Source organism: Equus caballus, chromosome 2 (genome assembly GCF_041296265.1).
Source record: "Equus caballus isolate H_3958 breed thoroughbred chromosome 2, TB-T2T, whole genome shotgun sequence".
NCBI lineage: Eukaryota > Metazoa > Chordata > Mammalia > Perissodactyla > Equidae > Equus > Equus caballus.
Window position 1 is genome coordinate 47454204 of NC_091685.1, and position 22952 is coordinate 47477155.

The following is a 22952-nucleotide window of genomic DNA, read 5'->3' on the forward strand; positions in this document are numbered from 1 at the left end:
CCTCCTGACCTCAGCAAAATGCCCAAAGAAAGCAAACCCTACAAGCGTCCACCAGGCTGTGCAGAGGGCGGCATGTGGCCATGGCTCCCACATACACACACTGTCACACATAAGCAGTGACCACACTCTCGCATCAGGCATGCCTGGAGCCACGTGCCCTCCCGTGTTCTGTGGAGGCCATGGCTGGACTCTTAGCCAGATGGGATGGGGTGGGTTGGGGTGGGGCCCTGAAGGGCACCTGCTAGTTCAGAGCACCCCAGATGTTACTGCCTGGTAAGATGCTCCCCAGAGGATGGGGTGCAGTGGCTCCTGGGGGTACCGCCTAGGTGCCAGGCTCCATGCTGGGCATTTCATGTACCCTGGCTCCCTGAAGCTACCAAGGCCTGGCCAGGGTGGCATGGCAGCCCATTTTCTAGCTCCGGAGAAGTCATGTCTCCCAGGTGACAGCCTGGGGACTTGCCACATAGGCCAGTAGGTCTGATCCTAAGAGCGTGGGCCCCTCTTCCATCTTCCACCTGTGCACAGGGAGATGGAGGCTCCTGTTCAGAAGTGTGGCCTCCTCTGTTACTGTCCTGGAGGGCAGCAGGTCCCTGTCAGGAAGCTATCCAACCCGCTGGAAGCCACCGCCCTGGTTCATCCTAAAGCCTTCTCTTATCTGCGCTTGTGGCCTCGCCAGCCAGCAGCAGGGAGTCGCTGGGGAGGAGGGGGGAGAGGGGAGAGACGAGGAGGGGAGGGGCGCCGCTCCTTCCTGCCCCCCCTGGTCCCCGCGGCCTGGGAAAAGGCAGCATATTGAGGCGCGGGGCTCCCAGCATCAGCCCCCGGGATGCTAATGAGGGCGAGCGCGTTCCCACAGCCCGGACATTGTGCCGCGCGGCCCACCTGCTCCTCGGGGAGCACCCATTGTGCCCGCGCCAATTCACAGGCAATTTAGCGTGCGCTAATGGGCCGGCGCCTTTGTGCGGCCCGCGCGCCATTGGCCGCCGAGTGTGGGAACGGCCGCGGCGCCCGGGCCCCAGGCGCCAGCCCGCCGCCCGCGCCTATATAGGGGCCGGGGTCCGCCGGTCGGGACGCGCCTGGCCCGCCCGCCCGTCCCTCCCTCCCTCCCTCCCTCGTCGCCGACTCTCCTCTCTCCGCGCCAGGCATGGCCCCCAGCACCGTGGCCGTGGAGCTGCTCAGCCCCAAAGAGAAAAACCGAGTAAGTTCGCAGCCCGCCCGCCCAGCGCGCGGCCCCCGCGGCCCCTGCGCCCTCGCGGCCCTCCTGACGCCCCTCCTCCCGCAGCTGCGGAAGCCGGTGGTGGAGAAGATGCGCCGCGACCGCATCAACAGCAGCATCGAGCAGCTGAAGCTGCTGCTGGAGCAGGAGTTTGCGCGGCACCAGCCCAACTCCAAGCTGGAGAAGGCCGACATCCTGGAGATGGCCGTCAGCTACCTGAAGCACAGCAAAGGTGAGCCCTGGCCCCGGCCCGGCCCCCGGCCCCCGCCCCCGCCCCCGCTCACCGCTCACCGCCCACCGCCGCCCGGTCTCCCCGCAGCCTTCGCCGCCGCCGCCGGCCCCAAGAGCCTGCACCAGGACTACAGCGAGGGCTACTCGTGGTGCCTGCAGGAGGCAGTGCAGTTCCTCACGCTGCACGCGGCCAGCGACACGCAGATGAAGCTGCTCTACCACTTCCAGCGACCCCCGGCCGCGCCCGCCCCGCCCGCCAAGGAGCCCAAGGCGCCGGGCGCCGCGCCCGCGCCCGCGCTCACCCCGGCCAAGCCCGCCGCCGCCGCGCGCCAGCCGGCCTGCGGTCTCTGGCGGCCCTGGTGACCCGGCAGGACCTGCAGGTGGCGCCCCGACGGCCAGAGAGCCAGCCCGTTCCTCTGGCGCGTGGGCAAGAGCCTTCCCATCCGTCTGTCCCGCCCGGGGCTTGGGCGGCCCCTTCTTCGGAAGGCCACTCTCCGGGCTGGCTGGCCAGCAGGAGAGTCATTCTCAGAGAATGTGCGCGCAGAGTCCTTGTCATTTAGGACAATTGGGGGCCATGTCTTGCCAAGTGTCTGACCCCATGGGGTCGTTCTGTGTTTGCATTTCAGCAAGTGGCTTCTGGGAAGCCCCCGCCGCTGGTCTGGGGTTCTATGATATTCGTAGACGCTGGGGCTCGCGCCCTAGCGTGTAGACGACGTTCGGGGCCTGTTGCTGCGGGGCCAGGGGCCTGGCGGGCGGGCGTGCCGTGGGCACATTTGCCTTTTGTGAAGGCGGAACTCAAGGTGTATCCTCATAGGAAAGAGTGCCAGCCTGCAGGCGCAGAGGACCACACAGCCTGGCCGCAAGGCCCCTGCATGTGACTGGCTGTTGGGATGGGGCTCACCATGGGCTGTCTGGGGAGGGGGATGACCATCGCAGTCCTCAAAGGATTCCTCTGTGTGGGCGGGTGCACGTGGGCTTGACTTTGTACTCAGGATTTGAACTTGGTCACGTGGGAGCCCATGGGACTGCTCTGCAGACTTCTAATAAAATCTGATTATTCAGCCCTCCGTGGTTGGTCTTTCGTGCCTCACACGTGTCTTTTGCAGCCACCAAGGCAGCATGTCTGCAGGAGTGAAGGGGAGTGGGCACTATCATGGGACACAAACGCGGGTGGGAGGTGTCCAGGCCAGGGACCCTCCGGACACAGGAAGAAGGGCAGGGTCCTGGCTGAGGAAGAGGAGAGGCAGAGGAGAGGCAGGGAGGCGGCGGGGAGGCAGCCAGAAGGAGAGTGGGCCTTGCAGAAGGTGTCAGCCCCTGTGGCAGCAGGAAGGGATATGGTAGGAAAGCTGAGTTTCCGCCCCAGGCCTCTCACTGGCTCCCTGCAGGTGGGGGTGGGGGCAAAGTGGTGGCTCCAGGATCTTCCAGCTCCGTCCAGCCCAGAGGGACACAAAGGCCACATCCTGCGGTGGGGCTCTTGATACAGTAAAAGGGGTTCAGCTGGGCCAAACACACAGAAGATGTTTGCCCCCACTCGGGTCCTCCCCGAACGGCTGGCAGCCCCTGTCCCTGGACAAGCTCCCCGGGCACCTGCTTGGCTAGCCCACAGGTGGCTGCCTGGCCCTCCCTGCAGGCTGCCCACGCTCCGGGGCCGAAACAGACAGTGCTGGTGATGAACCTGCCAAGGGCAGTCCCTTGCCTCAGAAAGGGCACCTATTTTTAGGCATGCTGTGGGAAATTAGAGGCACCCATGCTCCTCAAGGGGCGAACTCCACCCCGTGGGGACTGAAGGAGCTGGACGTGGGACCAGAAGGCATTCACGTATTTTCAGAGACGTGGGTCCCAGCCGGCCCTCCCTCCTTCCTGCTCAGCACCTCTCTCCCCTTTGCCTTCCATTCCTTTCTGCCCACTCTGCAAGAAATGTCCATAGGCGCCCCCTCCAGGCCAGCCCGGTGCTGCCAGGGGTCTCTGGGGTCCCTGCTGAGTCCGTGGGAGTGTGAGCAGGGCACAGGGAGGCTCCTTCTCTAACCCACACATTTACTGCAACAGCGGCAGGCACATCAATGAGCGGGGTGGGTTGTGTCTCCTGGCCAGGCTGGCCCATGGGCGTCCCACTGCCCAGGGTCCTCCATGCTCAAGGTCCACACCCCCCCAGGGGCAGTCCCTCTGCACTCTTCCACCCCAGGCCTCCCCACCCAGAGCAGCACACCCACCCTCTTGTAAGACACTCTCAAGGCTGCCTCCGCCCTGAAGCCTTGCTTGATGCACTGACCCACCAGCCCCCTCCCCTGAAGCGCCCCTGGAGCTCTGAGTCTGTGCTGCTCCACAGGCCTGTGCTCCTGGGGGCCCTGCCAGGCAGCTGGTGGCATACCCAGACGGAGGCTGAGGTCCGGAGACACAAAGTAACAGGCCCAGGGTCACTTGGGAGGCAGGTGCCAAAGCCACCTTAGGGATCCTCTGCTTCCAACACTGGGCTCTCCCAAAGCGCCCAGTGCCTCCGAGGGAGACACATCCCTCAAGGCTCTCCTAGAGACTGGCCCTGCAATCTGTCCCCACCACCACTTGTGTCCCCACTCCAGCTTCAGAAGCTTTCTCAGCTTGTTTCCTGCAAACTCCCATAGATTCCCCATCTTGCGAACAGGTGGCCTCCTCGAGGGAGGCTCCCCTGCTTTCCCCTGTAATTTCTTCAGATCGCGCCATCAAAGCGCACATCCTCCCCAGCTGCAGGTGCATCTCCCACCCCGAGGGTCCCTGACGCCCCCAGTTTGCATAGGACTTATGGCACCGACAGTCCTGCGTCCCTGAAGAACCGGGCTGGTGGGTCACATGCGCCTTCGCGTGCAGGTGCCAGGAGCACACGAGGCCAGCATCTGGCCAGCTCAGCGAAAGAACAACGAGGACGACGACAGTCCAGACGGTCTGTGCCTGGCTCCCTTCCGGCCCGGCCTCGGGGACCCGCGCCGGGCCGGCCGAGTCGGCCCTCGAGCGGCGGCGACCGCGGAGGGGGCGGGACGGCCGGGCGCTCATTAGCATAATCTATGCGGGGGGGGGCGTTTAGCAGTCAAATATATGCGCATATATCTCCATGGCTGATGAGGCTGGCCGGGCACATTCAAAATGGCGGAGTGTGGAGCGAGCGGCAGCGGGAGCAGCGGGGACAGCCTGGACAAGAGCATCACGCTGCCCCCCGACGAGATCTTCCGCAACCTGGAGAACGCCAAGCGTTTTGCCATAGACATAGGTAGCCGCGGGCGGCGCGGAGAGCAGGGCGGCACGCAGCTGGCGCGGGCCGGGCATGGGCGGCGGGCCGGCGGGCCGGGGGCGGTGGCAAGGACGAAGGGCGGGCCGCGGGCCCCGGCGCGCACAGCGTTTCGGGCCTTGTAGTCCGCGGCCGCCGGCGCACTGCCCGTCGGGCCTTGTAGTCCGCGGGCCGTCGGCGCGCAGGCTCGCCGTGGCGGCCAGACTACAGCTACCGGAAGGTGCTGCGCGACCGGAGCGGAGCATGCCGGGCATCGTAGTCCCGCCGGGAGAGGCCCGGCGGTCGTCGGACTCCAGAGGGTCTTCGGCCGGGTCGGGCCGCATCCCGGCCGCAGAGGGGTGGTTGCCCCGACCGGCGGGAGCTCTGGCCCCGGTGTCTGGGGTCGGGACGAGGACGGGAGGCAGTTGCAGCTCTGGCCGCGGGAAGCCTGGGTGGGCCGCCCTGAGCGCTGCGCAGGGGCCGGAGCGCAGGCGGCCACTGGGCCCATCCCGAAGCCCGGCCTCTGCAGGCCCTGCTCTTGGACGGTGGAGGTTTGGCGGAGTTTCGACGGCCTGGACGTGGACCTCGAGACCTCCGCCGGCCTCTGGTCAAGCCCCCGGGCCTCCCGTGGCCTACAGGGAGCCCCCAAGGGCCCGCACTCGCCCTGCCTCTGCCCCTCCCGCCACGCGCCGGAGGGCGGGTGGCTGCCTCGCGCTCCCTCCCTCGCTGCCGGCTTGTCCCTCTCGGCCCACCGCTCCTTTGATGCCGGTGCCCAGAGCCCTGACCGCGCAGCAGCCCCGGTGCTGGACCGTTCTCCCCCACGGCCGCCCGGCACCCCAGCACCCCGCCTTCACAGGTGAGGACCCAAGGCTCAGAGAGGTGGACCAGCTTGTCTGAGGCCACCGGCTGGTAAGCCGCCAGCGAAGCGGGCCTGGAAGCTGGGCAACCCTCGGCCACTGCCCCTCTTTCTGCCGGTATCAGGACGGAGGGCTTCCTGGGAGCGGCTGCTCTGGGTGAGGCCCCCTGAGTAAGCCCGAGCAGCGTCACACTCCTCTCCCTCTCCACCCCAATCTTGGCTTCAGCCTGAGTTGCCTGTGCCTCTCCGCAGCCCAGTGTAGTCGGTTAAGCACCGCACAAGGCGGGGCAGCATCTCCTCTCTGGTCCGGGCACCCACAGGACACCTGATCCACTGTAGCTGCTCTGCAAATGCTGGAAGGGACCACCATGCTCCTCTTTCCCGGAGAAGTGGGGGCGTCCCCTTGGAGCTGTTTGCATTTCAGGCGTTCGCCACCCTGCTGTTTTTGGGAGTTTCTCGAGTCCCAGGCTTTGGGGAGAGTGTCCTCCAGGGACGTGCGGAGCAGTGAGTGGGAACGTGGCCTGGGTCTTCAGTTCCCACCTTGCAAGCCCTGGTGTGCTGAGAGGGGCAGTGCTCTGGGGGAGTGGCCTGGCTGCAGGCATGAGATGCCTGGAGGCTGAGCGCCGGCGGGATGCCAGTGCCGAGCGGGAAGCCAGTGCTGAGCGGCGAGGCAGGGGATGGGCAGGGGAGCGGCCTGAGGGAACTGATAGAACTCAGTGCCGACTGGAAGGTGCAGCTTGGGGGTCACACACACCCGGGCCTCTCCAGAGGCTGAGTCAGGCCCTCAGGGCCCACCCCGCCCGTCCTCTGTGTCCTGCCGTGCTGTGGGTGCGCCAGCCGTGTAGTCGGGCGTGTGTGCTGAGGTTCCGGGCTTTGTTCTGCTGCCCTTACGCTTGGGGGCTGTGCTCCGCGGGAACAAGTCGACAATGTTTCTGAAGCACAGCTGAAGATTGACTGCCCCGGGGCTTCACTCGGGGGTTCTCTGTGGCCCCCAGGGGCCAGCTTGTAGCCACAGAAGAAGGAATGTCCTGGCTCTGGGGCCCTGGCGTGGCCTGTCCTCAGGGGTCAAGCCCAGGTGGGGTTCCCTGGCAGAAGGACAGGCAGAGGGATATTTTTAGTGTTGATATTTATTTCCTGTCTTTGAAGTTTCCGTTGGGTCTGGGTCCCATGTCTCTGGTTCCTCAAATGATGTGCCCCTGGTGGGAGGTCACAGCTCGAGGTGGGGGTCCTCGAGCCAGGCATCCACTGAGCCAGTGTGCTTGTCAACAGTTTGCTTTGAAAACAGACTTCTCCCGTTTCCTCTTCCCTCACCCCAGCCTCTCGATCCAGGGAGGCTCAGCTGCCCTGTGCCCTTGGCAAGTCCTCTCCTCTCCCGGATGGGACACCCATGTCAGCTGGGTGGACTCCTCGCTTTGGAAGCATCAGGGACATTTTGTTTGTCAACTTGTACTTGAAGCTGACGTGACTTCAGGTTTCTACCAGGCAATGGGGAGGGTCCCTCAGGTGAAGCAGAAGGGGCCACAGGGCAGTGATGTGCACTGGGGTGTCCTGCCCTCCTTGGGGCCCGGAGTGGAAGGACAGGCCAAGGGGGTAGCAGGGAGGACAGCCCATGCCTGGCCCCTGTGGACCCGGATGAACCGGAAGGCCTTGGCTCAGGCGCTGAAGGCAGGACATGGGCAGGGCCCCCATCAGTCAGGGATGTCGTGAGTCTGGGTGGAGAATGGGCTGGACCCGAGAGCTCAGGGCTGTGCACGGTCCCCAGCCTGGTCACTGCGCTTGTCAGGTGTGAGATGCGGAGCCCGGTGCCAGGAGCCAGGTTGGCATTCGCTCTAATTCCGGGGGATCCTGAGAACAGGCGAGCTCTGCCCTCCGCAGGCTCCCGCCACTCTGCTCTGAGCTCATTTGGCTTCAGACTGACGGCCCTGCTCTGCACGTCCCCACTCACACCCAGACCCTGTCTGTTCCCTCCTGGGGGTAGGGAGATGAGTCCTGGCAGTGCTGGGCCTTGGCCCGCCATCCCCTACAAACCCCAGCCCTTAGGTTTGAGCTGTGATTTAAGGTCAGCGTAACACAATCTGAAATGACTTCCGTGACCCAGGAGTTGGTTTATAGCGACTTTTGACAAGTCTTCAAAATGTGTCTTCGTCCCTTTGCATTGCCTGTCTTTTTAGGAAACAGTTTATTCACGAGGTGAATTGACAGGAAGCATTTTAGAGAAGGATGCTCTGGGCCAGGCCGGATGGGGCGTAGGGGCCTTGGATAAGGAGGCTCACAGCCCAGGGCCGCCTCTTAAGCTCAGGGCGGGGGACGGGAGGAAGCCTGTGATGGCAGGGTTTACACACCACGCCTGGGCCCCTCCGCGGCCCCACGAGGGTGGGTCGCAGGATGTCCCGTAGATCTGTCCCCACTGCCTGGCAGACGGCCTGGGCAGGACAGGCTGTGACTGATCGCAGAAATGGTGGTTTGACCTTTCTTACCTGGAAGAGCTTTGCCGCTCGGGTACCTTGGTGTTTGCAAACCTGTGTTCTGACTGGAGTGTTCCTCATGTACAGTCACGCGCCGCCTAGGACGTTTCAGTTGACAGTGGACCTCCCCTGTGACAGTGGCCCTAAGAGTAGCGCGTAGAGTCCAGGTTGTGTGCGTTGTGCCCTCCTGGTTTCTGTAAGTCCGCTCCATGATGCTCGCACAAGGAGGACATCGCCCAACGACCCGTTTCTCGGGACGTGTCCCCGTCGTTAAGCAATGTATGACTTTCCCTTGGTATTTTGTCACAAAATAACCATTGGAAAATATTTTTAGCCTTCTTCTCATAATGAGGGATTTCGGCCTTAGTTTTTTGGGCCCCACAAGAAACGCAGTTTGGTTCATGGTCCTTTTGTGGGGCCGAGCCTCGTGCCTGGCCTCCCTCCTGTCGTTCGTGGGCTTCCACGGCTGTGAGCGCCTGCAGCCTCGCAGCTGCCCCCGACGCACAAGTGGGCCCGGAGCTGTCTCCCTCGCCCCGTCTGCTATAGGCAGGTAAAGGCCCTACTTCCTGCTCCTCGTCTCTGTGACGTCCCCGGGGGCGTCAAGCTTCTCTGCCACAGGGGGCCTTCCACCCTCCGCGTGGCCTCCCCTGGCCCCGAGGCCTCAGCTGCCTCCCGGCCCAGAGCCCAGCGGGCAGGCTGCTGCTCTCTGGCCGGTTCCCCCGTCTGTCCGCTCTGGGGAAACGCTGCTTTTGTTGCCGTCCCCACTTGTTTCCACCAAGTCAAGTGTGTGCTTTTCAGTGAAAACGGTGGCTATGTCAGCTTTTCCTCTTGGTCCTTTTCAAGATGAGTGCTTGAAACAGAATTTCCCTGTTTCGAGGTCGCCTGGACACCGGGTGGCTTCCTTTCTCCTCCGGGGCTTGGTGTCCCAGGGCAGTGGACGGTCTCCAGCCCAGAGTGGGCCGGGACCTGAGGAGGAGCAGACTGTTTCAAAGGGAGCAGAGTGTTTGGCACCCAAGTCAGCTCCCTTCCTCTGCCTGGGGCCTCGCATGGCTTTGAAGTTCCAGTGGCGCCAGGTGCCTCATGCGCAGGACCCAACTCTGGCAGAGGAGAGTGCATGGGCGGCATGCCGCCGGGTCCCTTCCCCACACCTGAATTCGCCGTGTGTGTCGCCCCGCAGGCGGCTCGCTGACCAAGCTGGCCTACTACTCCACCGTGCAGCACAAAGTCGCCAAAGTGAGGTCCTTCGACCACTCGGGCAAGGTGAGCCTCCTGCGCCGCGGGTGGCGGCTGTGGGGAGCCCGGGGCAGCTGGAGGCGCCACACTGGGTCTCCGTCTCCGTCTGCGTCTCGGCTCTGGCGCAGGTCTCAGTCTCCGTGTGCCGTCCTCTGCTGCTCGCCCACGTCCGTGTAGCTTCTTGGAAGCTTCTAGTGCTGATGCTCCTCCCTGCCTCCCAGCCCAGTTCTCCTTCCCCCACCTGCCCGTGCTCCTTGGGCAGCACGTTCCCCCCCAGCCCCGAGGCCCTGCCCGCCCCCTGCTCTGCCTCCACCCTCCCTGGCATTGGCATCAAGAGTCCCTCGGATTTCAGGGTTGACGGAGCTCGTCAGCACTGCTGGGTGGGGGCCCAGGGGCCCATCTCGTCGTGTCCCACCCACCCCCCATGCAGCCTGCACTCGCCAGCTCCCTGACTTTATCCCCAGGACGCCGAGCAAGACCACGAGCCGCCCTACGAGATCTCGGTGCAGGAGGAGGTGACCGCCCGGCTGCACTTCGTCAAGTTCGAGAACACCTACATAGAAGCCTGCCTGGACTTCATCAAGGACCACCTCGTCAACACCGAGACCAAGGTCATTCAGGCGACCGGGGGCGGGGCATACAAGTTCAAGGACCTCATCGAAGAGAAGCTGCGGCTGAAGTGAGTGGCGACCGCAGGGACCGCTGGCCTCAGATCTCAGGGTCGGGCTCTGATGTGGTGGCCGCAGTAGACCCGGCTCCTGCACCCGCTCCACCCTGCTCTGGGGGTTTCTAAGACCCCACGACCACAAGACTTTGAGCACAGGTTGGGGGGCTGTGGGCCTGGGGCTAAGCTCTGGGTGGGCTGGCAGGAGGCCTCTGGTGGCCCAACCTCAGGAAGGCGTGCGAGACTGAGGACAGTGGGCGGGGTGCGTGGCTAGAGGCTCCAAGTGGAAGAAGGTAAAGGAGCCCCAAGGAGGAGTCTGCCTGCTCCTGCTGGGGAGGTTTGCAAGGGCAGCAGCCCTGCAGGGGGCGCCGAGGCGGCCGTCCGTGCCAGCAGAGAGCAGGGCTGCAGGTGCATCCGGCTGGCTCGGTGATGGTGGCCCATCCCCAGAGATTCGGTACAGACGGGATGGTGATTTACGAGTTGTTCTGTCAGTTGCTGTTTTTGAGAGCCACGCGTATGCGTCAGAGTTACAAGCTGAGCCTGGCCAGGCCGGGAGCAGTGTTTCCAGGAGAGACCCCGCTGCCAGATGAGCCAGGCAGCTGTGCCGTGCTGCGGGCCCTCCCTGCGGCCCGTGCTGTTTTCAGTGGCCAGGCTCCTTCCCTTGCAGAGTTGACAAGGAAGACGTGATGACTTGCTTGATAAAGGGGTGCAACTTTGTGTTAAAGAACATCCCGCACGAGGCCTTCGTGTATCAGAAAGATTCCGACCCTGAGTTCCGATTTCAGACAAATCACCCCAACATCTTCCCGTATCTTCTTGTCAATATCGGTTCTGGAGTCTCTATTGTGAAGGTGAGGCTTGGCTTCGTAGAATGAGTGAGTGATGGTTCAGCAGTGGTTTGCTGAGCACTTGCTGTGTGCTGGGGCCAGGCACAGGGTCACAGACAGATGTGACACAGGCCTTGCTGGGCTCCCACCTCCACGGGCACAAGGCCACATGCAGAGTGCCCAGCGCAGGCTGTCAGTGGGAAGGCGGGGTCCCTACTTCCAGCATCAGCGCCTGCCAAGCCTGCCCAGGCTCAGCCTTCAAGAGCATTGTCACCCATGTCTGGGGACACCCCTGAACCACTGCATCCCTAAAAGCTGCTGGGTGGTGGCTAAGGGCCCACTTGCTCATACACCTGCCTTCATTCTGCTCCCAGGTGGAGACCGAGGACAGATTCGAGTGGATTGGCGGCAGCTCCATTGGAGGTGGCACCTTCTGGGGGCTTGGGGCGCTGCTCACCAAAACAAAGGTATTCTGGCAGTTGCAGGAAGATGCTTCTGGCTCTGCATAAAGTTCTGCTCCTCAGTCCCTTTCAGGGAAGGGCTGGTGGCTGTGGGACCTGAGGCTTGCCGCTGGCTGGATTGTCATGACAGCGGCTTCATCCTAGGCCGTGTACCAACTCTGTTTCCTGGGTTTCTGGAGGACGGGCGTCCAGTGTCTAGAGCATCGCCTGGGTGGGTGGTCCACAGAGTCCTGCTTGCCTCTCCTGGCCCTCCATGCTGAGAGGGGGGCCTTCCACGCCCAGCCGACGCAGTGCTTGCCTCCTCTCCCAGCTTAGTTTCCGGGGCTGCAGGGGTTCCACCAGCTCCCAGCACCTCACCTGCTTCCGTCTGCTCTGTCCCCACAGAAGTTTGATGAGCTGCTGCATCTGGCCTCCAAGGGCCATCACACCAATGTGGACATGCTGGTGCAGGACATCTATGGCGGGGCCCATGAGACCCTGGGGCTGAGCGGCAACCTCATCGCCAGTAGCTTCGGGAAGTCGGCCACCGCCGACAGAGGTACCTCTCCCTCTGTCGCTCGCGCTCTCTGGTCGCCGGCGCCCACACGTCGCACACCGGGTCTTCTTGCCTAGTAGCGCTCTGTCCCCATTCCCTCTCCCAGAGTTCTCCAAGGAGGACATGGCCAAGAGCCTGCTGCACATGATCAGCAATGACATCGGGCAGCTCGCCTGCCTCTATGCGAGGCTCCACTGCTTGGACAGGGTCTACTTCGGCGGCTTCTTCATCCGGGGCCACCCCGTCACCATGCGCACCATCACCTACAGCATTAACTTCTTCTCCAAGGTACCGGAAGCTCCACCTCCTCCCCCTGCCCCACCCCGCACATCGCTTTTCCTGGGCCCTCCAGCATGAACCCTCAGTGTCTTCAAAACTAGCAGGCTGGGGGCTGGCCCTGTGGCATAGGAGCTGGGTTCACATACTCCACTTCGGTGGCCGGGGGTTTGCCAGTTCCTATCCTGGGCGCAGGCCTACATTTTGCTCATCAGCCATACTGTGGCAGCGTCCCACATACGAAACAGAGGAAGATGGGCACAGATGTTAGCTCAGCGACAATCTTCCTCAAAAAATAACTAGCAGACCCAAGGGTGAGGGGGCCCAAAGGCAGACAGCCAAGGAGCTGGACGCCCACTACCTGGCCATTCCCAGCCCCTGCGTCTTCCTTCTTCCTAGTTCCTGGCGTCCTATACTTGGGGCGCTGTGGCCGTCTCTGAGTTTGGGCGTGTCATCAATGGTGAGCCTTCCAGGGACCATCTCCAGCTGTCGAGAGCTTCAGATGAGCTTTGCGTCATCTGTCGTGCTGCAGGCCGCTCCAGGCTTGGCCCAGGGAACCTGGCTGACAGGGTGAACTGGGCGGGGATTAATTTTGTGAAAGGAGTTATTCACCCTCAGATTTCTCCAAGTGACTCGCTCTTAAATTGACGTCTGAACGTGGCCCCATTGGCGGGCGTGCTGTGGGCCTTTCGGCGAGGCTCCGCTGTGAGCAGGGAGGCCTGGCTGCGCTGGGTTGATCAGAAGCTGCGAGGGTTTGCTGTGCGTGCGGTGAGGCTGCTTCAGGCGGGGTTTTGCCGTGGCAGGGGGAAGTCCAGGCACTGTTCTTGAGACACGAAGGCTACCTGGGAGCCATCGGAGCGTTTCTAAAAGGAGCCGAACAAGACAGTGAGTAGAGTGTGCTGTGGGGGGTGGGGGCGGTGGGGGAGTGCAGCCGCAATGAGCCCCGAGAGCGGGGGCTTACGTTGCAGTCGGTGAAGCTCTCCACCTCCACTTTCCCCTTTCTGAGTTGGGGCTGTGTTGGGGACGTGGGGACCTGCGCTGGCCCCTCCCTGGCAGTGCGGGGAGCGGCGGAGTCTTTGCTGTGATTCTCCTGAGGGGCTGGTGGAAAGTGACTCGCGTGGGTTTGCATGCGACGCAATCAACCCAAGGGGGTCCTCGAGAGTGCAGGGGCTCCGTGCAGGGGCCACAGGCTTGTGACCTCGCCCCCTCCCGCTCCTGCCTCGTTGCTATCAGCCGAGCTCGGTCTCTTCCTTTGCAGAGGACACGGGAAGGAGTTGCAGACAAGACAGCCTGGGAGCCCAGGGCAGGCTGCTGGGGGGCGCCTGTCAGAGCAGGCTGGGCCATCCTTCATATGTTCTTAAGTCTGGTTTTGGACTTGAGAGAAATTAGAGAAATCTTTGAGAAGCTGCAGAAGGTCTAAGTGACCATCTTAGGAGGTTTCAATGCTCGTGAAATAACTCACTGACACAGAACAACCCCAGCTCCCTTGGTCTTGTGGGGGCCCTCAGCGGCTTGCCCCTTTCCAGATGCGGTCGGGCCATCCTGAGGTTGGCCATGCCACCTTCTGAGCGCAGCCCAGTGCCCCCGAGGCTAATGCCTGGTTTCTCGTTCTGCAGACCCCAACCAGTACAGCTGGGGCGAGAACTACGCAGGCAGCTCCGGGCTGAGGAGTTCGCCCCCAGAGCCCTGCCCATCTCAGCGGACCAGGGGCGGCGCCGTGAGTATGGGGTCTGGGCTGTCTCTGGGGTCTACGGGAGCTGCCCGCCACTGGGGTGTCTTCAGGGTCCCTGAGGAAAGCCACCACAGCGCTGTGGCCTGGCTCAAAGGCCCCTTCTCCTGGTGCAGACTCGATTTTAATCTGACCACAGACTTTGAGGCCGAAGACAGACGTTTGCGGCTTGCTCTCCTGCCTTTGTTGAGTGTTTCACGTTTTCCAAACATTCTGCCAAGCCTTAGAGGCCATGCAGTGCCTCTCGTGTCTGCAGGAAGGACAAAGGTCAAGGAGCAAACGGCTTTTTCCCCCGCGCCCTGGCCATGCATAGCAGAATTAGGGTCAAAACCCAGAGTCTCAGGAACCGACGTAGCCCCTTCTCTCAGGCCCCGTGCTCAGCCTGGTGTTTCAGGGAGTACAAAGTCTGCTCTCCTCACAAGGTTCCGACCCGTTCCTCAATCCTCACTTGGGGTAAGGCTACCGTGCCTGGATAGGGGGCTCCCCTGGCCTGCTGAGCTGGCATAGAGAGGGTCTTCCAGGTGGGACCAGCATCCGCCACACACAGGACATTACGCCAAGCCCCTCCTGGTGGAGGTGGTGGGCTGTCGCAGGCTTATTAACAAGAGGCCCCAAGTGGCTTGACCTCAGTGAGCAGTTAGCAGGACTGCGCCCGGTTGAAGAAGCAGCTGGGCAGCTCGGGGGGCCGGTCTGGGCCCGTGAGTCTGCCTGCTGCCTTCCAGACCGCCTGCTGGCGTTTCTGATGGAAAGCTGCTTTTCAGTGGTGGACGCAGATTCTCTCAGAAGTGAGTGTAAACACTGCAGGAACGGGCCTGATCTAATCAAGCCCCTGGGGAGAAGGACCCCGTGTGCAGCACCATCCGCATGCGGGCAGCTGGCTCTGCCGGGGCGGGCACCTGTGAGCGGCAGGCAGGGCCCCACGCCTGGGGCTGGTCAGAACGTTTGTCCAGGGGCAGTGCAGAGGCCTGCCCCACGGCTATCACACTCAGTGTACTCGTGGGCAGAGACCCTACCTCAGTGCTGCAGCGCCACACGGAGCTCTCATCCCCACGACAGGGCGGCCCGGCGGCATTTGTGGCGAATTTGTGCGCACAGGGCCTCACGCACCTGTTGTGCTGGGTCGTCGCGAGCCAGGCGTGGAGACCAAGTGCAGGGGCCGGGTGTCCCTGAGTTTCCGTAGTCAGCACGGGGGAAAAGCTGGGGTTGGAACTCGGCTGTGTCAGCGGAGCAGGGGGTACCCTGCTGGGCAGGAGGCTCGTGGAGCTAGTTGCTGGGGAAACCACCCTCACCCTTCTTCATCTGCGTGAACATGTGTCAGCTGTCTGCACGCTGAGTTCACCGTCTCCTGGGTGTGTTCTGGAAGCCAGCTTCTCCCTCATGGGAGGGAGCTTCTTGTGCAGACCCCCCCCGCTCAGGGCAGCCTGTTTCTCACCCCACTAGTTTGCTAGTCAGAAGTGGTCCCAGCAGAGAAGGGCCAAGTTCCAGGTGTGTGGTGACTTGGCGGGTCATTATCTGAAGTGCAGGGGGAGGTCCCATAGGAAGCACGAGCTCACTCGCGTGTCCTGGCCCCAGAGCGCTCCCCAGCACCATCTTAACCTGAGATCCAGGGGCGAGCACACACATCAGCTCCACTCTCCTGAGTGGAGTGTAAAAAGCCAGCTGGGAGAGCGACCATTCGTTCAAAAAAATACTTGCATGCCCAGTGGGCACCTGAGCCTGACAGCCCCAGGTTGCAGGTCAGGAACCTGGCCTGTGAGGTGGCCTGGCCTCGCTGAGCGTCACTGGGGCCAGTGGTTTCCGACCCTGGGTGTGCAATCAGCAGACATGCTCTGGAGAAAAAGGAGCTGGTATGTACAGGGCAGGAGGGTTTGCCTGCCCCCATGGGCTCACCGTGCTCCTGCCGTGGAACTGACCCTGGGCAGGAGGCGTGGGGCAAGAGCCCACAGGGCAGTGAGTGAGGGCAGCACCTACAGAGCCCTGAGCAGGAGTAACGAGGACCAGAAAAGTGGCCAGGGTACCTGGGGGTCGCGAGTGCGGAGAGGGAGGGTGCAGACAGTGCAGGAGCTTCGAGGGGCAGTGGTGTGGGAGCTCCCGCCCTGGCTTCCCTGTAACAGGGAGACAAAGAGGTGAGGTGGGAGCCACCAGGAGGAGGCCCCACGGACAGGAGGGAGGAAGGCATCACACGCAGGAGGTGACCTTGGGGCTGTGAGCAGACTCGGGACCCCGGGAGGTTTGGCTCAGGCCACTGGACAAATGGAGGGGACGCCGCGGGCTGAGGGAGGACGGCAGGTGGGAGGGCGGGGTGCGGAGACGGGAGGGGCGGCTGGTCCATGTGCCGCAGCAGCAGCCCCCTCACCCCTCTTCTCACGGAGGAGCCAGCTCTAGACCTCATCGAAGGTTTTTGCATCTTGCAGAAAAACGCAGCTGACGTGTCTACCAACTTCTTGTCCTCCCAGTTTGACTTGCTGGAAATGGACCGGCTGGAGAGGCCATTGGTGAATCTGCCGCTCCTTCTGGACCCGTCGTCCTACGTGCCCGACACCGTGGACCTCACGGACGACGCCCTGGCTCGCAAGTACTGGCTCAGCTGCTTCGAGGAGGCGCTGGACGGGGTGAGGGCTCGGTGGGCGGGTGGGCGCCCCCGGAGCGGCGGCGGGTGGTTTGGAAACTGTCTCTGGCCACCGTGGGTTCCCAGGGGCAAAGGAGAGGCGTGGTGAAGGAGGGTGGGCGTTTTCCCGGAGCTGTTCGGGCACGTTTGAGTCGGGAGGCTGGTGGAAACACAGCGCCTGGCATCCATCGGGCCAACGAGGCACGTTTCTTAGGAGTGTGTCAAGCAACTGCCCGTTACTGTGTTTCTTCAAAAAGCAGTGATCTGCGTGGAGTCAGCGTGGCCCCTGGACGCCAGGCTTGGGGCTGTCAGCACCCCAAGGGAACATGTGTTCCTTCATAACGTCCCTCAGAGTGAGGGGTCCCGCCCTGCCCTGGACCCCACGTGTGCTCGGAGGATGATTCAGAACCGCCTGTCCCTGCGGCAGGGTGGGAGCTGGTGGCGAGCAGGACTCGGGGCTCGTGTCAGGGGATGTGGGCTGGGGCCAGTGGTGACTGCCGTCCCCACTCGCAGGACTAAGCCCTGGCAGACTGGTGTGCCGGGCAGACAAGCCTGTCGCCAGCAGCTCCTGCCGAGCCTGCTGCTCGTGTGTTTGGGGCACTGCTGTGAGCATGGCCTTGGCCGAGGAGCAGGCTGACCGCCCTGTCCTCCTCGGTAGGTGGTGAAACGTGCTGTGGCCAGCCAGCCAGGCTCTGTGGACGCAGCTGAAAGGGCGGAGAAGTTCCGCCAGAAGTACTGGAACAAGCTGCAGACGCTGCGACACCAGCCGTTGTAAGTGTCCAGCCTCTCCCAGCATGTGGCTGGCATGAAACCAGCCCTGTGAGCTGGCCAGAGGCCTGGTCCTTGTGGGCAGGGAGCCTGGTGTGCGCGGCCCCCAGGGGCAGCCTCTGCGGGGGATTGTGGGTTTACCCAAAGGCCGGGGTTCCCAGTGACTGCTCCCAGCATCCCACGGGGCTCTGCCTGCCTACCGCAGCGCACACTTTCAGGGACACGCAGCAGGGCCAGGCGGGCCCACTCGGGCTGCATCACTTCTCGGTCGGTGCCTAACGCCATGAGGATGCCCCTGGGGGCAGGGGCGGCGAGCGGGCAGCGTGCTCAGCTCTCCAACCTGCTCAGCCTCCCAGTCCCGGCTCTGTCCGCAGTGCTTACGGAACCCTGACCGTGCGCAGCCTTTTGGACACGAGGGAGCACTGTTTGAATGAGTTCAGCTTCCCAGACCCCTACTCCAAGGTGAGTGCGCCTTCTATAGGGATATGGAGAGCGGGGATGTGGGGGCTGCCCCGACCCCCACCGCTGGCGACAGGCTGTTTCTTGGGGCTGCCCTGGCAGGTCTATCTCCCAAGAACGCCAGGCAGCCCGTGGGTTGGCCGTGCCTGTTGTAGAGCTGTGGGTCAGAGGCTGCGTGGGGGCCCCCCCAGAGCAGAGAAGGATCCTGGGGGCTCTAACCAGCAGCCAGTTAGGATGCTGGGTGTGTGGCAGGAGAAAGGGGAACGGGTGGGCACCAGGACCGGGTCGTGGAGCCTTTGGGACAGGCCGCCTCCATGCCGGCCAAAGGGCTGCCAGCCTCCTGAGGGTGCGTTTCTCTGCATCTCTGGAGCTTTGGGCCACCACGTGGAGGCCCCCACCCTCTTCCTGGCCTCTGAGGTCGGCCCGGAGCTTCAGAGTTGGTCTTTGTGGACGTCACTCCTGCTCCTGCAGTGTGATGAGCTCGCCAGAGCCTGGCAGGTGGCCGAGAGGCACCACCCTCCTCAGCTGTGCTGACCAGGAGCCCCCGTGCCCGAGAGCAGCGGGCGGGGTCGGCACACTGCTTCCCATCTCCCCTCCCTTCCCTACAGATGGGGGCGTCTGGGGATGGGGCCATCCGGGTGCCAAGGTTTCACAGTCCGGGCAGCGGGCACCTGCAGGGGTCCAGGTCCGCCGCCCTGGCCCCCTCTGCCCTGCCCTCACGCACCGCGCTGTCTCGCTGGGACGAAGCCCTACTGAGCCTCGTCCTTCTCGGCACACGGTTTAGACGCGCGCTCCTGGCTGGCACGGTTCTGAATCAGCAGTGTTTGTGACCTGATTCCATCTTGGTTTATTAAAGTCCTGCTGTGGCGTGGCAGTGAGCCTCTGTCCCCGTAGAGTGGCTTCACAGTTGGTGACCTGCTCCGCGCATCCCCAGCGGGCTCCCTTCCTCTGCTCTGCTGCGGCGCTGGGGGAGGCAAGGCCACATCCGCTCTCGTGACCGTGTCTCCTGTCTGCCCACAGGTGAAGCAGCGGGAAAATGGCGTGGCGCTGAAGTGTTTCCAGAGGGTGATCCGCTCCCTGGATGCGCTGGGCTGGGAGGAGCGGCAGCTGGCCCTGGTCAAAGGGCTGCTGGCCGGCAACGTCTTCGACTGGGGAGCGAAAGCCGTCTCTGAGTAGGTGCTTGCTGTCTGCACAGCCACTTTGTGTGGCCTCATCCCTACCCCTTCACCCCCACGGCCATGTGTGGCTCTGGCCTGGCCCCGGGCCTTGGCCGGCCCAGCTTGGCCCAGGTGGAGGTGGCAGTGGGGAGACTGGGAGTCCCTGTGGGCTTGGTGCTTCTTGGCATCCTGCTGGGCCGTTCAGCCTCTCGAGTGAATGTGGCAGCCTGCTGGCCGTGCCTCCCTGGCAGCGCTGGGACCCGGCCTTGCTGCCCAGGCACAGGGGCAGGTGCGGAGATCTGGGGTATGGATGCGGGGCTGACGTTTTCAATGTTAAAAATCTGAATTCGTGGCTACCACAGAGTGGGAGTCAAACGATCCTCATGTTTGAGATAACAAGGGTGCGTCCCCGAGGAGCTCAGCAGATTCCGTGGTGTGAGACGTGCGTGTCCCAGGTGCGCTGAGCATCCTGTCCTGGGCCTCCCAGGCCGGGCGCCCTCAGAACGTGGCGTCTCCTTAATTCCTGAAGAAGCCACTTAAGTCGTTTGCTCTCACCCCTGAGGAAGCCGCGTTCCCAGGCCCCGGGCCTCACAGGTGGCTGCCGCCGCAGAGCAGGGCCCCTCCCTCTGCTCAGTGCTGTTTCCCACCTGGTGTCCCCGTCCCCTGGCCCTCGCTGGGTCCACCCCCAGTGCACTTTCGGACACGGACACTGAGGAGAGCCGTCCGCCTCCCTCCCCACCCTTGTCACTGGCTGTGCCTTTAGGCGGCACAGCAGGCATGTGCCAGATGAGGCTGGTGGCCAGCGCTGACCCAGGAGCCCTGCTCGTGGCTCCCAGGGACAGAGGACGTCCCCAGGCCCCATCCGTGTTCTCGAGCTCGTGCTGTTGCTCACCTGGGGAAACGTGCTGCCTACCCCTCACCATCGCTGCTCGGGGCGCAGAGCTTCTGGCCGTGGCGGCAGGGACTGACCGTGACAGCCATGTGGGGACCGACCGTGACAGCCATGCGAGGACCGACCGTGACAGCCACGCGGGGACTGACCGTGACAGCCACGTGGGGACCGACCGTGACAGCCACGCGGGGACCGACCGTGACAGCCACGCGGGGACCGACCGTGACAGCCATGAGGGGACTGACCGTGACAGCCATGTGGGGACCGACCGTGACAGCCACGCGGGGACCGACCGTGACAGCCACGCGGGGACCGACCGTGACAGCCATGAAGGGACTGACCGTGACAGCCATGTGGGGACCGGCCGTGGCGGTGGGGACACCTCGACTGCCGTCGATAGCAGTGTGCTTGCCCAATCTGGAAAACGCATCATTCAGGATCCACAATGGACGACCATGGCTGAGATTTGAGGTGTTTTATCATTTTTTTCTTCTTCCTCACGCAGTGTCCTCGAATCCGACCCCCAGTTTGGGTTTGAGGAGGCAAAGAGGAAGCTGCAAGGTAGGGCCCAGGGCTGGCCCCTCATTCGGGGACTCGGACCCCGGCGGGGGAGGAAGCAGCAAGGAGGGCAGAGCTGGGGGTGGGTGAGGACTGGCTGCCAGGAGAAGGGGACAGGCGAGGGGGGTGCTGCCCACCAGGGGTGCAGCTGACTCGTCCCCATGTCTTGCAGAGCGGCCCTGGCTCGTGGACTCCTACAGCAAGTGGCTTCAGAGACTGAAGGTACCTGAGCTGCCCAGCCGCCTCTGCCACGTGCACTTGAGGCCTGGGAGGCGGGGGCCCGGGCAGGCCCCAGGATGGGAGGGGCGCAGGGAGTGGTGGGGGCTGCCCCACGCCGTGTGCCAGGGGCCCCGGAGGCTCACTCCCCCAGCTGCGGGTCTCTGTGGCCGCCCCTGCCCCGAGCCTGGCTCCTGTGGGGACCGTTGACTGGGTCAGCTGACCTCAGCGGTTCTGGACAAAGCGCAGGCCAGCCGGCCCCCTGTCCCCAGCACCCCAGCACCCGTGGGGCCAGCAGCCTCAGCCCAGCCCCAGGAGCGTGGCGCGTGGCGGTGTGCGGAGCGCGTGGACATGCCTGTTCCCAACTGCACGTCTGGTTTTGTCTTGCAGGGGCCCCCTCACAAATGTGCCTTAATTTTCGCAGATAACAGTGGAGTAGACGTCATTTTGGGAGTCTTCCCCTTTGTCAGGGAGCTTCTCTCTAGAGGGACGGAGGTGAGTGGTGAGGCCGCGCGGTGGGACCCTTGCCCCAGGCTCCTTGTGCGCGGCAGGTAGGTGTGGGCAAGAGGCGGCACACGGGGAGGAGGTGATGCCCCCACCTGACCCCAGCGTGCCAGGGCCATCTTCATTGTGACCCAGGGCCACCCCTTCCGGAGGCCGCCGAGCAGCAAGAGGTCGCCAGGGGCGTGCACCTCAGCCGGCAGCCCTGAGTGGGCAGGCGAGCACAGGCTGGTGGGGTGCTGGGCGGCGCTGAGGTCCCTAAAGAGCCTGGGGCGTCCTACAGGTCATCCTGGCGTGCAACTCAGGACCCGCCTTGAACGACGTGACCTACAGCGAGTCCCTCATCGTGGCTGAGCGCATTGCGGCCATGGACCCCGTTATCCAGTAAGCTGTGCGGGGCCAGGGATGCGGAGAGGTGGTTGGCGCGCTGGGGGCGGTTCCCGGGGCAAGCCTCATGGGCGCTGGTCCCTTGTGTCCGGCAGCTCAGCACTCAGAGAAGAGAGGCTCCTGCTGATGCAGACGGGTTCCAGCTCCCCGTGCCTGGACCTCAGGTACCCTGCAGCACCTCCATCCCTGGTCCCCCGGGTCACCCCTGGGTCCTCTGTGCATGTGCACGGTGGCAGAAGTCAGCAGCACTGACCATAGCCCTGTGGCGGAGTCTGGGCTGTCTTCTTTCCTCGGGTGGGCTCAGGACCCCATCAGCCCCACTGCAGGCTGGTCTGGGTCAGGTGGGCCGGAGGAGCACATACCCCCGTGGCTGCCTGGCTCAGAGGCCAAAAGTGGGGCTCCAGGCACCGTGTGTCCCACCTGTGGATGGCGGGGGGCTGTCTCCCCATAGTCATCCTAAGATAACTAGTTTATCATCTTAGTGCTTTGTGCCCTGAGGCTTCTAGAACATAGAAGAACCCCGCCTTCTGGAGCCAGCCGTGGACAGCAGTGCCAAGGCGGCTCTGTGTGTTGGCGGGGATTGTCCAGTGTGGACTGTGGGCTTTGTCCTACCTCCAGGCCCACGATTAACCAGCAAGGGAGGAGGATAAAAACCTGTAAAAAGGAGTAAGGTCATTGAAAGTCCACAATAGAAACGCGTCCTCAAGGCCCACTTTTCAAGTGGACCATCTCCTGGCGACCGAGGCGCAGCCACCCCGGGTCCCCGGGCCCAGGAGGACAGCCACTGTGTTCGAGTCTGGCAGGAGTTAGAGCTCACAGGCCAGCGTGTCGAGTGTTGGGGTCTCCAGCATTCTTGCTGTCACTGCCCTTGGTGGGAGGCAGGGTGTGGCGTCTACCCCGGGTGCAGCTCAGTGCGCGGCGTGAGGCCCTGCCACCCACGCCCGCCTCACTGCCCCCTTCCTCCCCAAAGCCGCCTGGACAAGGGGCTGGCCATGCTGGTGCGGGAGCGCGGTGCAGACCTGGTGGTCATCGAGGGCATGGGCCGGGCCGTCCACACCAACTACTATGCGAGCCTGCGCTGTGAGAGCCTCAAGCTGGCCGTCATCAAGAACTCCTGGCTGGCCGAGCGGCTGGGCGGCCGGCTCTTCAGCGTCATCTTCAAGTACGAGGTCCCGGCCGAGTGAGGCGCCACCCTGCTGGACTGTTCTCGTCACTCGTCAGGAATGTATTTCGACTACAACAGGGAAACTGCATTCAAATCCGAATATTTATATTGTGCTTCTGTGACTCGGAGTGGGCGCACCCAGCTGTGGACACGGCGCTCGAGGCCCTGAGTCGGTGTTCACACTGCCGTGTTCATGGTGGGGACGCAGCTCTCGTCCCGTGAGACACTCACGTTGGAATGTATTTAGCTGTTAAATAATCTTTTATATATATATATAAATATATATATAAATATATACAGATACCTGTGGCGGAGACGCAGGCCTCGCCCCGATGGAATCTGTAGCCTGCGCGGCGGCGTCTGCACCTTCGCAGTGCAGTCTCTGAGAGGCGGCCCACCTGGAGGCCTTGCTGCATCTGGGTGCGTCCGGGCAGGCCCTGCTGACCCGTCCTCTGGGGAAGCCGAGAGAGGGTCTTCCCTTCAGTTACTTCTAGAACCCTCGGGTCCGCCCTGGCC

The 22952-nt window shown here is 63.4% G+C and overlaps 2 protein-coding genes across 4 annotated transcripts; both read left to right on the forward strand.

The window, feature by feature from the left end:
- Positions 1–1083: 1083 nt before the first annotated feature.
- Positions 1084–2511, forward strand: HES5 (hes family bHLH transcription factor 5). Its single transcript, XM_023627691.2, has 3 exons — positions 1084–1195; positions 1280–1445; positions 1533–2511. The coding sequence occupies exons 1-3, from the start codon at positions 1142–1144 to the stop codon at positions 1805–1807; spliced, it is 495 nt and encodes a 164-aa protein (XP_023483459.1). The 5' UTR covers positions 1084–1141; the 3' UTR covers positions 1808–2511.
- A 2012-nt stretch (positions 2512–4523) lies between these two features.
- Positions 4524–22752, forward strand: PANK4 (pantothenate kinase 4 (inactive)). 3 transcript variants are annotated; one of them, XM_023627570.2, is made up of 19 exons: positions 4524–4682; positions 9178–9260; positions 9698–9912; positions 10565–10748; positions 11099–11191; positions 11570–11723; positions 11827–12008; positions 12800–12881; positions 13613–13713; positions 16182–16337; positions 16992–17104; positions 17476–17563; positions 18581–18732; positions 20115–20170; positions 20340–20389; positions 20774–20878; positions 21168–21268; positions 21367–21435; positions 22242–22752. In XM_023627570.2, the coding sequence occupies exons 1-19, from the start codon at positions 4559–4561 to the stop codon at positions 22453–22455; spliced, it is 2322 nt and encodes a 773-aa protein (XP_023483338.1). In that variant the 5' UTR covers positions 4524–4558; the 3' UTR covers positions 22456–22752. The 3 variants fall into 3 exon arrangements, 2 of the variants coding, with proteins under 2 accessions (XP_023483338.1, XP_023483331.2); XR_011433834.1 differs by lacking the exon at positions 4524–4682 and adding an exon at positions 4722–5535 and having other exon boundaries at positions 20808–20878; XM_023627563.2 differs by lacking the exon at positions 4524–4682 and adding an exon at positions 4722–5535.
- Positions 22753–22952: the final 200 nt, after the last annotated feature.

Excerpts from the sequence above, each read along its gene's own strand:
- HES5 (XM_023627691.2), top strand. The coding sequence starts at position 1,142 with ATGGCCCCCAGCACCGTGGCCGTGGAGCTGCTCAGCCCCAAAGAGAAA. Across the intron at positions 1,196-1,279 it reads GCCCCAAAGAGAAAAACCGA|CTGCGGAAGCCGGTGGTGGA; the intron begins GTAAGTTCGCAG and ends CTCCTCCCGCAG. Across the intron at positions 1,446-1,532 it reads CTACCTGAAGCACAGCAAAG|CCTTCGCCGCCGCCGCCGGC; the intron begins GTGAGCCCTGGC and ends GTCTCCCCGCAG.
- PANK4 (XM_023627563.2), top strand. The coding sequence starts at position 4,737 with ATGGGCGGCGGGCCGGCGGGCCGGGGGCGGTGGCAAGGACGAAGGGCG. Across the intron at positions 9,913-10,564 it reads GAAGAGAAGCTGCGGCTGAA|AGTTGACAAGGAAGACGTGA; the intron begins GTGAGTGGCGAC and ends CTTCCCTTGCAG. Across the intron at positions 11,724-11,826 it reads GTCGGCCACCGCCGACAGAG|AGTTCTCCAAGGAGGACATG; the intron begins GTACCTCTCCCT and ends TCCCTCTCCCAG.